At 42.6% G+C, this 14430-nt stretch overlaps 1 protein-coding gene across 2 annotated transcripts in view; it reads left to right on the plus strand.

The window, feature by feature from the left end:
• Positions 1 to 14430, plus strand: part of AAK1 (AP2 associated kinase 1) — a 154247-nt gene that overhangs the window by 91243 nt on the left and 48574 nt on the right. For both annotated transcript variants that reach the window (XM_029232349.1, XM_029232348.1), the window contains exons 6-10: positions 5519 to 5640; positions 6993 to 7074; positions 7582 to 7714; positions 10586 to 10689; positions 12996 to 13075. In XM_029232349.1, the coding sequence (XP_029088182.1) occupies positions 5519 to 5640; positions 6993 to 7074; positions 7582 to 7714; positions 10586 to 10689; positions 12996 to 13075 (521 nt within the window). The remainder of the gene's footprint in view (positions 1 to 5518; positions 5641 to 6992; positions 7075 to 7581; positions 7715 to 10585; positions 10690 to 12995; positions 13076 to 14430) is intronic.

A 14430-nucleotide genomic window follows, 5' to 3' on the forward strand; every position in this document is an offset into this window, starting at 1 on the left:
CTGCCCAGAAAGGCCGTGGCCTGAACAGTGATTTCAGTGATCAAACCAGAACAAAGGCCAAGGTTGTTTACTCTCAGTTTGGTTTCTGTTTGTTTGGTTTTGCTGTATTTTACCATGATGTTTGTCCTAACATTTAAGAAAGGGGAAGAAAGGGTTAAGACTTAATAAGTACATTCTAGATTGAAAAAGTCCTGAATGTCTCCTCAGTTGTCAGAAAGGAGATGTAGATCTCATGAATAGGATGAAGATTCTTGTCCTGTTTTTGGAGCCACAGGTTGGAAAACCTGCATGCGTCTAATCCTCCACAATTTCCAGTGGTAAAAAATGAAACTCTGTGGCTGAAATGCCTGGATGCCGTATCTGCTTGGGATATTGTCAAGATGAAGAGGTCAGGAGGACGTGGCTTTCCAGACCTCTTAGCTAAAGCTGTGAGCAGAATTTGGGAGTGACGACTTTAATAACGCTCTTAGGCTGACAGGTTGGGAATAAGGTCAGCAATGTTAAACTCTCAATGAGCTGAAAGGTGGGCGGTTGTAAGTGATGGTAACCAACGTCAGGCTGACTTCCTGAAGGGCTTGGCCAAAAACGAAGTCACCGTGCACATTCTCTGAAGCTTCCAGAAGCTGGTGTATGAAGATCCAGTTCGTTCTTGACCTTCCTAAGCTCTTTAAATCCCTCTCGGCCCTGGTCATCTCACAGGTGGACGATGGTACCTGCCCTCATTGTTTCCTTTCTCTCACATTAACGCAACAGGGGAGGGTGAAGTCCCAGCAGTGTGGCAGCCTGAGCCCGAATCCCGCCCTCGCAGCCTTGTGACCTCAGACATGTTAGGTAACTGGACTCCGTTCTCTCGTGTGTTAAGAGGGACAGTGAGGCTGTGTAAGAATTTCGTTCAGTACTGTAGGTAGAAGCGTACATGGGGCAGGGTTGAGCCTATATTAAGCTCTGTTAGTTGCTGATACCATTGTTGTTTATATCTTCCTGCCCCTGTGCCTTCCTGTTCCTAGTTCCACTTATCTAAGTCCTGCACTTCCTCCAAGGCCCAGCATTATCTTGTCTCCTCATTCATAAGAGTGCTAGCCCACAATATGTCCGGTCCCATATTTTCAGTTTTCCGGTGGCCAGGATGGTGCCGCCCCAGCCACAAAGGCCTGCCTCTGTGCCTCAGACACCTCATGTGTGCTCCCACCTCTGCGCCTTTATGCTGGCCGCTCTCTACTGGGAATGCTTGTCCCACACGTGGTCCATGGCTGCTCCCCTCATCAGGGTGACTGTGCTGTTTATAGTATCATCCTTCTTTACTTAACATACATTTAATCTGCTGGAGTTTTTTCCACAATATTTATCACTACCGGGCAGTTATACTTAATATTATTTTTTTTAAAAAATCATCAACTGGACTCTAAGCTCCATGAGAGGGACTTCCCTGGTGGTCCAGTGGTTAAGACTCTGCGCTTCCACTGCAGGGGACACGGGTTCGATCCCTGGTCAGCACGCTAAGATCCCCCAAGCCCTGTAGCATAGCCAAAAATAAAATTAAATTAAAATTAAAAAATAAAATAAGGGACCTCCTGGCGGTCCAGTGGTTAAGAATCCATGTTTCCACTGCAGGGCCACAGGTTTGATCCCGCATGCCATGCAATGTGGCCAAAAAAAACCCAGCAAAAAACCCTAAGCTCCACAAGAGGATGAACTTTGATTTGTTCACCAAGAAAAGTACTTGGCACGTAATAGGAGGTAGTAGGAGTGCAAATGTATTTCTTTAGTAAAGGAATGATAACAATACCTATCTTACATGTGTATAGGGAGATTTACAGTTCATTCTCTTACTTGCTTCATAAGAACAGTGATAGAATTATTATCAGCTTTACTTTACAGATGAGAAACAAGCCCAAAGACATTGGTCCAAGGCCAGACATCTAAAATAGTCCCTGAGGTCTTCTGAACCCCAGGTGCAGTGTGGTTGCCACATGTCATGCTCTGTGTTAAGTGTTTTGTTGATGATGGTGCTGGCGGTGATGCAGGCAGCAGCCAGCAGGAGCTCGGAGGTCTTCACTGGTGTTACACAGGGACGGATGGAGAGAGGGCGGAGCTTGCAGCTACTGCTAAAGTGGCTGCTGCCAAGTGATCTCACCTTCGTAATCTCAACTGATCCTCCCAGTAGACTTGCACGGTAACCAAAGCAGGGATTATGGTTCTTCTTTGCATTGATAGTTCTTTGATATTGCTCAGGCCTTCCCTACATTGATATCTCTGGCTCTCTTGTCTATTTTTGTACACACGCTTAATTTTTAACTGGTTTTCCCGTAAATATAGTTTTGTACAATGCTATCTTTGTGGGAGGGAGGGAGGCCAACTGGGGACCAGGTTAGATATAGTATAATTCCTGAGTTCTGTCAGTCTGGAACTAACCAGAAATACAAACCTAGTTTTTAAGCGGGGGAGGGGGGGAACAAAACCAAAAACCCCAATGTGCCTCATCTTTTATTCTGTCCTTTGTCTACTTAGTTTTCCTCCCTTCCCCAACAGTGATTTTGGTCCCTAGAACTACCTTGTTTGTGTTTTGATATGAATTCGCTTTTCAGTTTTCTAGATTGTACATTCCAACATTAGAAGGAGAGAATCTGATTCAGGAAGGGACTGCACACATACAACAGGAGAAGCATGGTTTCACAGGCGCCCTGTAGGATATGAGGCCAGCAGGGAAGATTGTTGCTGAAAGATACTGAATAAGGGATTTAGGGGTCCCTTATGTGTGTGAAGTACTGGCCAGGTATTGTAGGGGACACATGAGCATAATATAATTATAGACCAGAGGCTGGCAAACTTCTCTGCAAAGGGCCAAAGAATAAATATTTTAGGCTTGTCAGCTATATAGGCTCTATTTCAGCTGCCTGAGTCTGCTGTTGGAGCTTAAAAACAGCCATAGACTAGAGGGTAAGTAACCAGTGGGCATGGCTTGGTTTGGACAGAAGGTCTTTGTCAACCCTTCCTAGCAGTGGTAAGTTCTGTAGATTTTTGTAGGGTGGCCATGGAAAGTTTTACTGAGGAGTTATGGCTTGAGCAAGGCCTTGAAGACTGGCTAGGAGTTGACTAGTGGAGGGAGCAATAATTGAATAAAAAAACTAGTCATTATGGGGAATGCTTAGCAGACATTGAGCAAATCAGCCTGACTAGCATTTAGACACTTGGTTCCTCATTGACTAGGTTCCTATTATAGGGACATTTCTAAACATAAAGAACTAAGATACCCCTGGCCTTAAGCTTGTATCCAGTACATTGGGTGAGTGTAGTCATCCCTACCAGGGTAGGAGGATGGGGATGGGGGGCTTGGAGTAATTGTTCTGCTTCTAACCTGCTTCCTGCCCTGGCAGAAAGACAATTCCCTGTCCTTCTCTAGAGCTGGATTGCCTAGGTTCACTTCCTTCCTTAATCACTGTGAGCCTCACTTTCTCTGTCTGTATAACAGGGATTATTATTACATTGTTACTATGAGGATTGAATGAGATAATCCATGTAAAGTGCTGAGACAGTAGTACTTGTATTAGTAAAAGCTCAGTAAATGGTAGCAGTTCTCTTTATAACCTCTAAATTCGATTGGAAATATTAGTGTTGCCTTGTTAGAATTATTTTAGATTCCTAAAGTGAGTATACGTTCAGGATAGCTTGACTGTTTCACTTGGTGTACATAGATTAAACTCATGAGCATTGTAAAAAGCTGTAGATGGTGGAAATATTTACCTGACTCAGGCTTGTCTTTGGGGAACAAGTCTCCCCTAAGAATTCTTATTCACAAGAGCATATCCACGCAAGTTTACGGTCATAGTTCACACTGCCTGTATGGCTAAAACTCCCAAGGTCAAAATTGTAAATTAAAGTGATTATAGGTTATTAGTGCCCCAGGTGCATAAGTGAATTATCTCTGGAAGAATAATAGACTTTAAACTCAGGCCTCCAAGGCTTCCCACAGATAAATTCCAAGGAACACGAGTTAACAACAACAATGACAAAACCCCTCACAACAATACCATGAGTGACACTCAGTAGGAGTAAGAAACAATAAACTACAGAGTCAGTTTGCAACAAAGACTTCAGTTATTGGATTTAGCAGATACAGACTATAAAATAAACATTTTTATAATTTTAGAAGAATTAAAGTATAGAAACAAGAGACATCATAATTGACAAGATATTTTTTAAAGGACTAGCAGTAATAGTAGGGGCCTGGGTATTTGGTGGCTCCTGTCTTATTTCTGACAGACTGACACACACACACACACACACACACACGGTGTTGTATGCGTTTCTCTTTTTTAGTTTATTCCATTTAACCAACATTTTCTGTTCTAAGCACTATGTTAGGCATTGGTAGAGAAGACTACAAATACCTGTGCTTGTCCTTAGGGAGTTTATAGTCTACTCTTATCTTTGTTTTCCGAAGGTGATCAGTCTTTGGAAGGCTGAAGACAAAAGACAATGGAGACTACAGACTTACTGACCTAACAAGATCTTTACTGCCCATGCATAGCCAGGTCTGTCCTCCAGCAAAGCAGTCAGCTCAATTCACCTATACCAAAAATTAATACATCTTGAGTACAGTAGTGCCCACTGTTTTGGATTTGTTATTTCTTTGGCAGTGTCCTTTGATACGAAGGATTTCACTAGGTTCTGGTCTTCAGAAGCTCCCTCCTACCCAGAACTCCTAACTCACTGCCCAAAGAATTCATCTATAAAAATATAAGGATGGGCTTCCCTGGTGGCGCAGTGGTTGAGAGTCCGCCTGCCAATGCAGGGGACGCGGGTTCGTGCCCCGGTCTGGGAAGATCCCACATGCCGCGGAGTGGCTAGGCCCATGAGCCTGCGTGTCCGGAGCCTGTGCTCCGCAACGGGAGAGGCCACAACAGTGAGAGGCCCACATACTGGGAAAAAAAAAATATATATATATGTATATATATATATACACACATACACATATATATATGTATATAAGGATGATACTTTAACAGGAGAACTGTGCATTTGCCCACAGGCCTTTAATCACTTTGAGAAGTAAGCAAAATACAGTAAATATTTATTAATTCAGAAAATCCTAACCTATCGTAGTAAAGAAATTGATATATGTGTTTATAAGGCCCAAATGAAATCCCTGACATCCAGAAGAATAGAGTACTGAAGGAACGTAGGGAAGAAGTGTTATTTGTCTGAGTGGGGGCCTGAGGAAAGCTTTGACAGTATAAGGACCATTTCTGCAGAGCTGAGAAATGTGACGAGAAATCTGGGAAAATGGGACTCTTGCTTCCCCACCGTGGAATTTCCTTTTTTCACCCTATTGCCATGCATCTTTTTTTTGTTCCACTTGGAATGACCCTTGTTGACATACTTAGAGGAGAATAACTTTCCTATGCACATTAATGAGATTATCAGAAATAAATTATCTTATTGATGTGTATGCAAACCAAATTTTCAAACACAGTACTAAACGGTGTCTTGGAATGGGCGGCTGGGCAATGTTTTCCAGGTTGAAAATATCCTCTTGCATGACCGAGGCCACTACGTCCTGTGTGACTTTGGAAGTGCTACCAACAAATTCCAGAATCCACAAACTGAAGGAGTCAATGCAGTAGAAGATGAGATTAAGAAGTAAGCTTTTCCTCCTTTCTTGGAATTTTATCCATTATCGGATCAGCAGTTTTACCTTCAGCTTATGATTGAGAAGGTCAGGGTGAGAAGACAGTGGTGCTTGTCAGTTGCCCCTCGTTGGCAGTTGGGCTGTTGGATTTTAAGTGGAGGATGGGGAAGGGGTTCATGACCGTTGAGCAGTGGAGTAAAGTGAAGGAATCTTACAGCACTTTATCAATGGTCCTATGGTCATTATGCATAGATCTTTTGATTTACATCACATAGCCCTTAAAATGGCGCACACACCTTAGAAGTACTGTGATGTTTTTAAGTGGGATCACGACAGCTGTGACATTACCAGTCAGTTGGTTGTGCTTTTTACTGAAACCTAAATGGCTGTGTATTCCTTCCTGCTCATAAGGAGCTCACCTGCAATCTAGTGGAATTAGTGGTGCGTAGGGCTGTTAAAGTCTCTACAGATAGTGAATCACTGACTTCCACGAGAAAAAAGCTTCTTTAGATTTGTGATTCCAGTAAGAACCTGACCCATTTTCCCCTGTTGTCCAGAGTGTTGGATTTTTCACAGGCACCAGCACTCACTATCACTGTTCATAAATCAGCAGTCTAGAGTGCACACATATCCTGATCCTCTCTCTCCGTTCCTGCTTCACACCTGGCAACCGAGCCTGGGGCAGGAAGACTTACGGTCCAAGGCCCTGATGGGCACCTAAACCGCAGAGCCCTCTGGGCTCTAGAGACTCCAGCAGCGCAAATCACAGGCTTGGTAACACTAAGACTCTCACTTTGAAGATGAGCTTATCCTTCTCTTTTCTTGAGCCAGAGATAAGAGGAAAACTGTTGTTTCAGCCTTATGCTGGCAGCATAGATCCGTCCACCTCCCAGCCTATCCAGGGCCCACTTTATCCTCCTGAGTGTTCCAGCCAGTATTACATCTCTGTGTCGAGCCACATCTAAAGGGATTACTATTTAAAAAAAAAAAAATCAGCCAAATATACTATCAGACAACAGGGATTTACAGGAGAAGATTTTGTTATTTGAGGAGCAAGAAAAGTTGCTTTTAGAGTTTATTTAGTGCCTTAGTGTCTGCGTCCCCACCTGCTCTTAGATTGGAAGGACTGCAGCCAGAGGGCCGTGGGTGTGTGCCAAGGACTGCTTTTCATTTCAGCTGCACTAATATTCCATACTGTCTTCTCCAGGGTGCTCCCAGGGAACTAGACTCTACTAATATATATATATATATATAGATAGATAGATAGATATATACACGTATATTTTTTAAAGTAATTCTGCTACCCCTGGTTTTTAATTATAGCATTGACATATTTAACAAAATATGAATCTCTTGATTGTAGATACACAACGCTGTCCTATCGAGCACCAGAAATGGTTAACCTGTACAGTGGCAAAATCATCACTACGAAGGCAGACATTTGGGTAGGTGTCAACTAACCTATCCACATCTCAGATGTCAGCAGTCTTGGCCGTAAACTCCCAAGTTTAATGCAGACAGTGCCATAGCAAGAGTGGCCACTGTACCATATCATTGTCTACTTATCCCTCAGGGTTATTCTTGACTCAAGGTGATGAGCCCCTGCTTCTCGAAGCATGTCAAAGAAAATGAGTTTAGACCTCTGTGAAAGTTATTCAGGTGACCTGCCCATTATTTAAGTGGTTCTCACATATGTGTTACTAGTTCTTAAGAGCAAAACCAGCTGAATACTTGTTCTTTATTGGAGCACAATTTGGTAATGAGGATAGAAATAATATAACTTAGCAGATATATAGTGATGTTGGGTTCTAAATTCAAGTTTCTAATGGGTTAATAGTACAGAGTGTTTAGATTTGCTGTAAATGTGGATGGTGCCAGTATCTCTCAGCAGACCCATTTGCAGTTATGATAAATAAATCACTAGTAGCAATCTGCTTTTTTTACTTTTTTAGGCTCTTGGATGTTTGTTGTATAAATTATGCTACTTCACTCTGCCATTTGGAGAGAGTCAAGTGGCAATTTGTGATGGAAACTTCACAATTCCTGATAACTCTCGATATTCCCAAGATATGCATTGCCTAATTCGTAAGTATTTAAAGTTTCTAGTTTCACATTTTTATTTCTAATCTCTAGGAATGGATTGGAGGATAAAGGGATTAGATCCCAGGAGTGATGAGTGGGATGCAAAAATGAAGAAATCAGTTGATAACTGTTGGTCAATCAAAGACCATGTAACGGTGTCTAGTTAGAGTGGTGAGTCTTTTTGCCAGAAATCTAAACTTGGTTTCACACCTGGGCTGGCCACCCAAGCAGAAATCTTAACTGGGCTTTGAGCATTACAGTACTGCCCTGTTCTCTTGCAGTCTGTATGAAAGCTCTGGTACCAAAGGAGTCCAGCTGACTCATATCAAGCGATAAGAAATTCATCTTTGCAAAACTGGAAGCAACTCAAATTAAAATGATTGCAGTGCGTTGGCTGAAGTGAATACATAATTAAAACTATATAACTCTATGGAGCTAGGTTTTTTCCTCTCATTTAGGTTAATCACTGGATTTTGATAAAAAGCATTTAAACTCAATGCTTTAAAATGTTTTTAAGATTCCCCACTCTTTTGTATCATCATAGTAAGCATATGTACTAATGTTCATTAACCAGATGGCAGAATAAGTAATTTTTGCTCAACCCGCTGTATTGGAATGCTAAAGAAACAGAGATTTTTATTATCTTTTTACTTTGGTCAAGATGTTTAGTATCCACATTTTAACAATCACAGATTGTAAATCCTGAGTAACGCACTTTGGGTCCTAGGTTGGGATACACTTGGAGAAAATAGAAGAAGCACATTTGTTGAAGGCCTTCGTGTACCTCATTTAATTCTTAAAACCCTATATAGCAGGGGTCCCCAACCCCCTGGGCCGTGGACCGGTACCCATCCATGGCCTCTTAGGAACCCGGCCACACAGCAGGTGAGCGGCGGGCAAGCAAGCCAAGCTTCATCTGCAGCTCCCCGTCACTCACATTACCACCTGAACCATTCCCCCCCACCCTGCCCCCCGTCCGTGGAAAAGTTGTCTTCCATGAAACCGGTCCCTGGTGCCAAAAAGGTTAGGGACCACTGCTATATAGTAAATATAATTATCCCTATTATACAAATGAGGAAACGGAGCCTCAAAAAGTATAGGTAATGTACCCAAGTTAACATAGTAGTAGCTTTTAAGTGACTACCCATTCCATTATACTAGTTTACACGAGTTTTATCAATCCGCCTCTTCCGTTTATTAATACAGAAGCGGGAGCAGTATTTAAAGGAATAGAATATCGTGTTTAATGGTTGTTGGATGTTTTCAGAGGTAAAGCATCATATTGATATCTGTACTAAAATTGCAGCTATGTAAATGAGATTGCAAGGAAATATGGGGAAATCGCCAAATTTATTGCTAGAATGGTAGGAATTTTTGCAAAAAAAAATTTTTTTTTGCAGCAAATTCATATTACGAAAAACAGCTCTTTATGAATGTGTGTAACATGGCATCTTTCCTAAACTCTGATCTGTTTCACTTTACAAACTGTTGGAAGAGTCCACTGTCACCCTAACTCACAGGTCTGAAAATGCATTTCTTGTTATCCCCCCACGCACACACACACACATGCCCCTTTCACTCCCAGCACAAGGTTCCCCTCTCCTCTTTTCAGTTTCTATCAGTGGTGTCGCCATTCAAGCCCAGATGACTGAAGTTTAACATTTTCTTTGGATCTGGCTAGCAAGACAGAATAGAGTCAGTCATTTCCTAAGCAGCATTAACGCTTTCTTTGAAGTTTCTCCTGTTTGCTTGACATTTCTCTCTGTTCTCATCACTGTCACCATAATATATACCAACCCTGTCGGCTCATGCCTGTACTGGTGGACTGGCCTGTCTGTCCAACACACCCTCACTATGAGATTAATCTTACAAAATACCACCCTATCATGTCCCTATTCAGTAAACCTCATGGCTTGCCAATGGTCCCATATATTCTGGATTCATCCTCCCCACCTTATTTCCCTTTATTCTCTGACAAGGAGACCTCTGCCCTGTCCTCTTGGTTCCTCTATTCCTTGCAACAAAGCGTTCTGTTGCCTTTCTCCAAGTCCGTCTTTGCTCAGACTGTTTTCTTACCTGGAATGTCTTTTTCTCTGCTTTTGCCCTAAGTTTTTTCCTGCCTTCAAGGACCAGCTCCGCTCCTGCCTCTTCTGCAAAGGGCTTCATAAGGCTGCAGCCTCATCAGTCTTTTCTCAACTTAGGGTCCGAACCATTCATTTGATTACTTAAGCAATAAATTGCCTTACATTGCTGTTTACATGTATATGTGTATGTGTTTGTGTGCCTTCTCAAGGATTTTTTCCCCTGGGGATTTTTCCAGCTTCAGAAGGAGCAGAAGCTTAAAGGACCTGGAAACAGACACATGATCTGTAGATCACAGTAAAAGTAGAGATGTATTTGTTATCTTGTCATTTCTTTTAGATTGGAAACCAGCTAGTACCTCCAACAAAAGAATAATAAGTAAATTCATGAAATTTGAGTTTTGGTTATAATTATCAAGAAAAAAAGAATAATCATTTGTCTAGCTGATAGTATGAAAGAAGGAGGCCAGAACTTCCTAGGTACCAGAAAATGAATGTGTTAAGTTCCACACTGAGAACTTGAGTCCCTGCTGTGCAGGTCACAGAATGTGAACTTAAAGTATCTTTGTTACAATTCAAAAACTTTGTTATTTTCTTGCAGGTATTTAAAATTTTAGGAAAGTTAGAGCTTCCCTTTCTGAGAGGGGAAGAAAAGGGCTAATCGTACTCTCTGACTTTTATGAGAAATAAAAATTTTAAAAAGACAGAATTTTGGTAATAGAGAAATTATGCTTCTTAGCTAATGTAATAACTCTTTGGGTATTATTAAATAATTCATATATGTTTATCTTAGGGTATATGTTGGAACCAGACCCTGACAAAAGGCCAGATATTTACCAGGTCTCCTACTTCTCATTTAAACTACTCAAGAAAGAATGCCCAATTCCAAATGTACAGGTATGTGAAAGGTGCTCTTTGGGGGAAGTAAACATGATTGAATTGTCATTTAGCGTTCCTGGGGTAATGAATAAGGCGCCCCTTGCTTTATCTAGTAGGGGGCATTCAAACAAGGCTAACTATGAAGGAGTTGCTATAAAGGGAATCCAATTTTCCCATAGAATTTAATTATAAAACTGAGGCAATTTTACACACACACACACACACACACACACACACACCCTGGGGATTGAGTTGAACGCTTTGGGTAAAGATTGACCAACTTTACCTTGTCAGCTGTCCTAGTTCCCTGAGAGCCAACGTGCCTGTTGTATTTACCGAGAGGAGGTTGGGCAGGCCGTTTCCCTAAGGCAAGGCCCTGGACTTGCCACTGTGCCTAGTGGAACATAAGCCCCTTGTCCCTTTCCTCCTTTGCTGTAGCAGACCTTTCTTGATTTTGCTTCTGTTGCTGGCCAGTCTGGAACACACACTCCTTTTCTTCTACCCTCCCCACATATGTCAGGCCATCAGAATGTTTTCTACACATAGTCATCGTAAACTCTACAGACAGTTTTCAGAGTACGGTGCTTGTAAACACCCTTCTTGTAGTCTTGGCATATTTCTCATGTCATAGTATGATTCAACTTTCTTGAATATTTTACTAATGGATGCTGGAGTAAAAAATTTCTAATTGCAAATTGTCTTATAGTTTCTCCAGTAATGAACTTCTGATGTCACTACTGGAGCTTGAGGGTGCTGATAAGTAACACTTCTCTTTCACTCCCACATTTGGAATCAGATGTGGGAATCGTTCAGAGGGAGCTCGGCATATTGGCTTTATTACTAAGAAGACTGAATCAGGGAATGTGGCTTGACCAGTCAGGCTCCCTAACATTAGCTCCACATGACTGAGCAGCGAACGCCTGGTTCCTGAGGGACAGGCTCGTCCATAGAGGAGGGGGGCCGAGGGCAAGCCAGACCAGCTCACTTTTCTCTCCCAGTCTTATCAGTCAAGTAAGTTCCCCCTTTCCCTTGGGAGAGGAATGCTTGCGGGGTGGGAGAGAAGCTAGGAGAAATTTTCTAGCCAAAATCCCCTCCCCCCCCACCTGAAAACATGAAGGAAATGGAGGTGCCTCCTAAAAGCCACTTTCATTATTAGTGTTCCATGGTTCGGGTTTCCCAGATTAAAATGAAGGATACTGTGCAGTAACCTAAGACAACGTGATCCCTTTTGCTGTCCCACTTTCCCATTCATGAAGTTAAATAACGTGAAATAGGATTGGAAGCATTCAGGTTGGTAACTCATTTTTAAAAAGTAAGCGTCAAAAAAAAAAAAAAAAAAAGTAAGCGTCACCAGTCTCAAGCCCTTTGGCACTTGCTCAGTGGTGGTCAGCCGTTGTCTTGTGGCTCCCTAACCACAGGAGGCGCTGTTAGACGGATGGTGCAGAATCCAAGCCCGAGGAGCTCCACCTGCCTTGTGGGTTGAGCAGTGCCTCACATGCTGGGAAGAGGGGCTGGCTCAGCAACCACACACACCTCGGCTGTGGGTTTCTCCCAGCGTTCTCAGTGAAGGCTAGATGCACCCTAGCTTGGCCCACTAGTCAGCACCAACGTCTCTGAGATCTAGCTGAGAGCTTAAGTATAGCTTACAGACCTCTTTTCATTCCTTTCATAACATCACTTCTAAGCTGTGCTGTAGGAGGGGGAGGGAGCTGAGATCAAGCCCCAGTGCTCTTGCCTGGCCCAGAGGTTGAGAATGACAGGGGTGGAGTGTGCTGTACTCAGGCTGCTCTGTCCCCTTCTCAGATCCTTTGCCTCCCTGACTGGGGCTGAGTCCAGTGGGATATACTTAGGTTAACTTCCTCCCTTCCCAGACCAGAGATCAGGGTCTGAAAGCCACTCCGGAAGACCCTAATGTGTATTTCCACTGGCCCAATCATGCTGGTTATTCTTTTTCAAAGAAATCTGTGGGGTGAGTTTTGGGAATTGGGTGAAATGGGAGAAGGGTACAGATCTCTAGGTATAAAATAAATAAGTCATGAGGATGTAATATACAGCATGGTGACTATACTTAGTAATACTGCATTGCATATTTGAAGGTTGCTGAGAGAGTAGATCTTAAAAGTTCTCATCACAAGAGAAAAAATTCTATAACTGCATATGGTGATAGATGTTAACCAGACTCATTGTGGTGATCATTTTGCAATATTTACAAATATCAAATCAATTATATTGTACACCTGAAACTAATATAATGTATGTCAGTTACATCTCAATTATTTAAAAAATCTCTGGTGTCCTATTAAAATTTTCTTTCAATTCTATAGAACTCTCCCATTCCTGCAAAGCTCCCTGAACCGGTGAAAGCCAGTGAGGCAGCTGCAAAAAAGACCCAGCCAAAGGCCAGGTAAGAAAGTTGCTGTAGTAGCAGGGGAGGGCACCTTATGGTTCTTGATTCTTAACGCTGCCATGGCCAGAGGCTGCACAGAACAGGAAAGGAAACTCTGTCTCCCCCAGGCAGAAACTGTTCTTTGGGAGTGCAAGTTGGAATATAGTAAGATACAGAGATCTACATCTGAAAGAGAATCGAGAACCCCACAGCTACTCCCTTTGCTTGGGAATAGGTGCAGGGCATTCAGAGGTGCGGTGACAGCAGACCTTAAGTATTGCTAGTACAATATTGCTAAACATGTGTCCTGGCCTTTGCATAGCCTAGTCCACCACATTAATCTCCAGGAAATCTTACTTTCTGGGGCTCCAGCCACATTAGGAAAGTACAGGTCAAAGCATTGAGTCCATGAACAGCAAAAGAGCCTATGGATCTTAGGTAATCACATTCTAAATAACGGAGGTTCTTCCAAGTAGCAGGTCAAGAGAGGAGTCAAGAAGCTAGGGTTTTATTTGGGGAAATGCCCCTGTGCGAGAAAATAGAGTGGGTGCGGAGGAAGCTGGGAGAGCCATCAGAAAGCACGGAGGTCTGACCCAGAGCAGGGAGGAGAAGGTTGGCTCCACGTGACCTGGACTGCCTGCCACACAAGGTAAGGAAGATGCATTGTCCAGGAGTCCTGTCTTTTAGGAACCGGCCTGCCTTAATATCCTTGTGGCTGGGACATTATGGCTGAGAGCAGCCTCTGGGAAGCGTGGCCTCGGGGCACACAGGGCAGTGGATTTCAGGAGCACAATAGCTGGGCCACTTGGTCTTTGACACCCTGGTAGTCGAAGGTCTGCAAGGCGCATCCTCATGGCTGCCATGTCTTCCAAATGGCAAATTCTCAGGGTAGTCCCAGAGTTGTTTATACCCTACTTTTCTACCACACTCCCATGTCAAGGAAGCCTTAGTGCAAATTATATCAACAAAGCACCCTAGATGGGAATATATGAATTTTAATAGAATAGTAAAATAACTTCTGTTTTAGAAAATTCTTGAATATTTATAGAATGCCTGTTGTGTGTCTAGTCCAGATGTGGCTCTAAAGTAGTAAGACTTTGGTTTTTAACAAACTTAGCAAACTACGTCCATGATGTTACTTTGCATTCTGTTTATATGTTAGTAAGTCTGCCATGCTCACCTCTAGGAATTGCTTTTGGGGCTGATTTAATTAGCTTAATCTTTTGGGCTTATGGCCATCTTGTACTAGGCCCAGACTTGGTATGTATAGAGGCTAAGCAAAGATCCATTCCCACAAAGCATACACATTTATAAAAATTATAATACCTGCTGACGTTTGAGTGGTACTGTGTTGTGTAAAATGGAGAAAATAA

The sequence above is a fragment of the Monodon monoceros genome, unplaced genomic scaffold, assembly GCF_005190385.1.
Source record: "Monodon monoceros isolate NGI ecotype Baffin Bay Population unplaced genomic scaffold, NGI_Narwhal_1 Super_Scaffold_19, whole genome shotgun sequence".
Classification (NCBI taxonomy): domain Eukaryota; kingdom Metazoa; phylum Chordata; class Mammalia; order Artiodactyla; family Monodontidae; genus Monodon; species Monodon monoceros.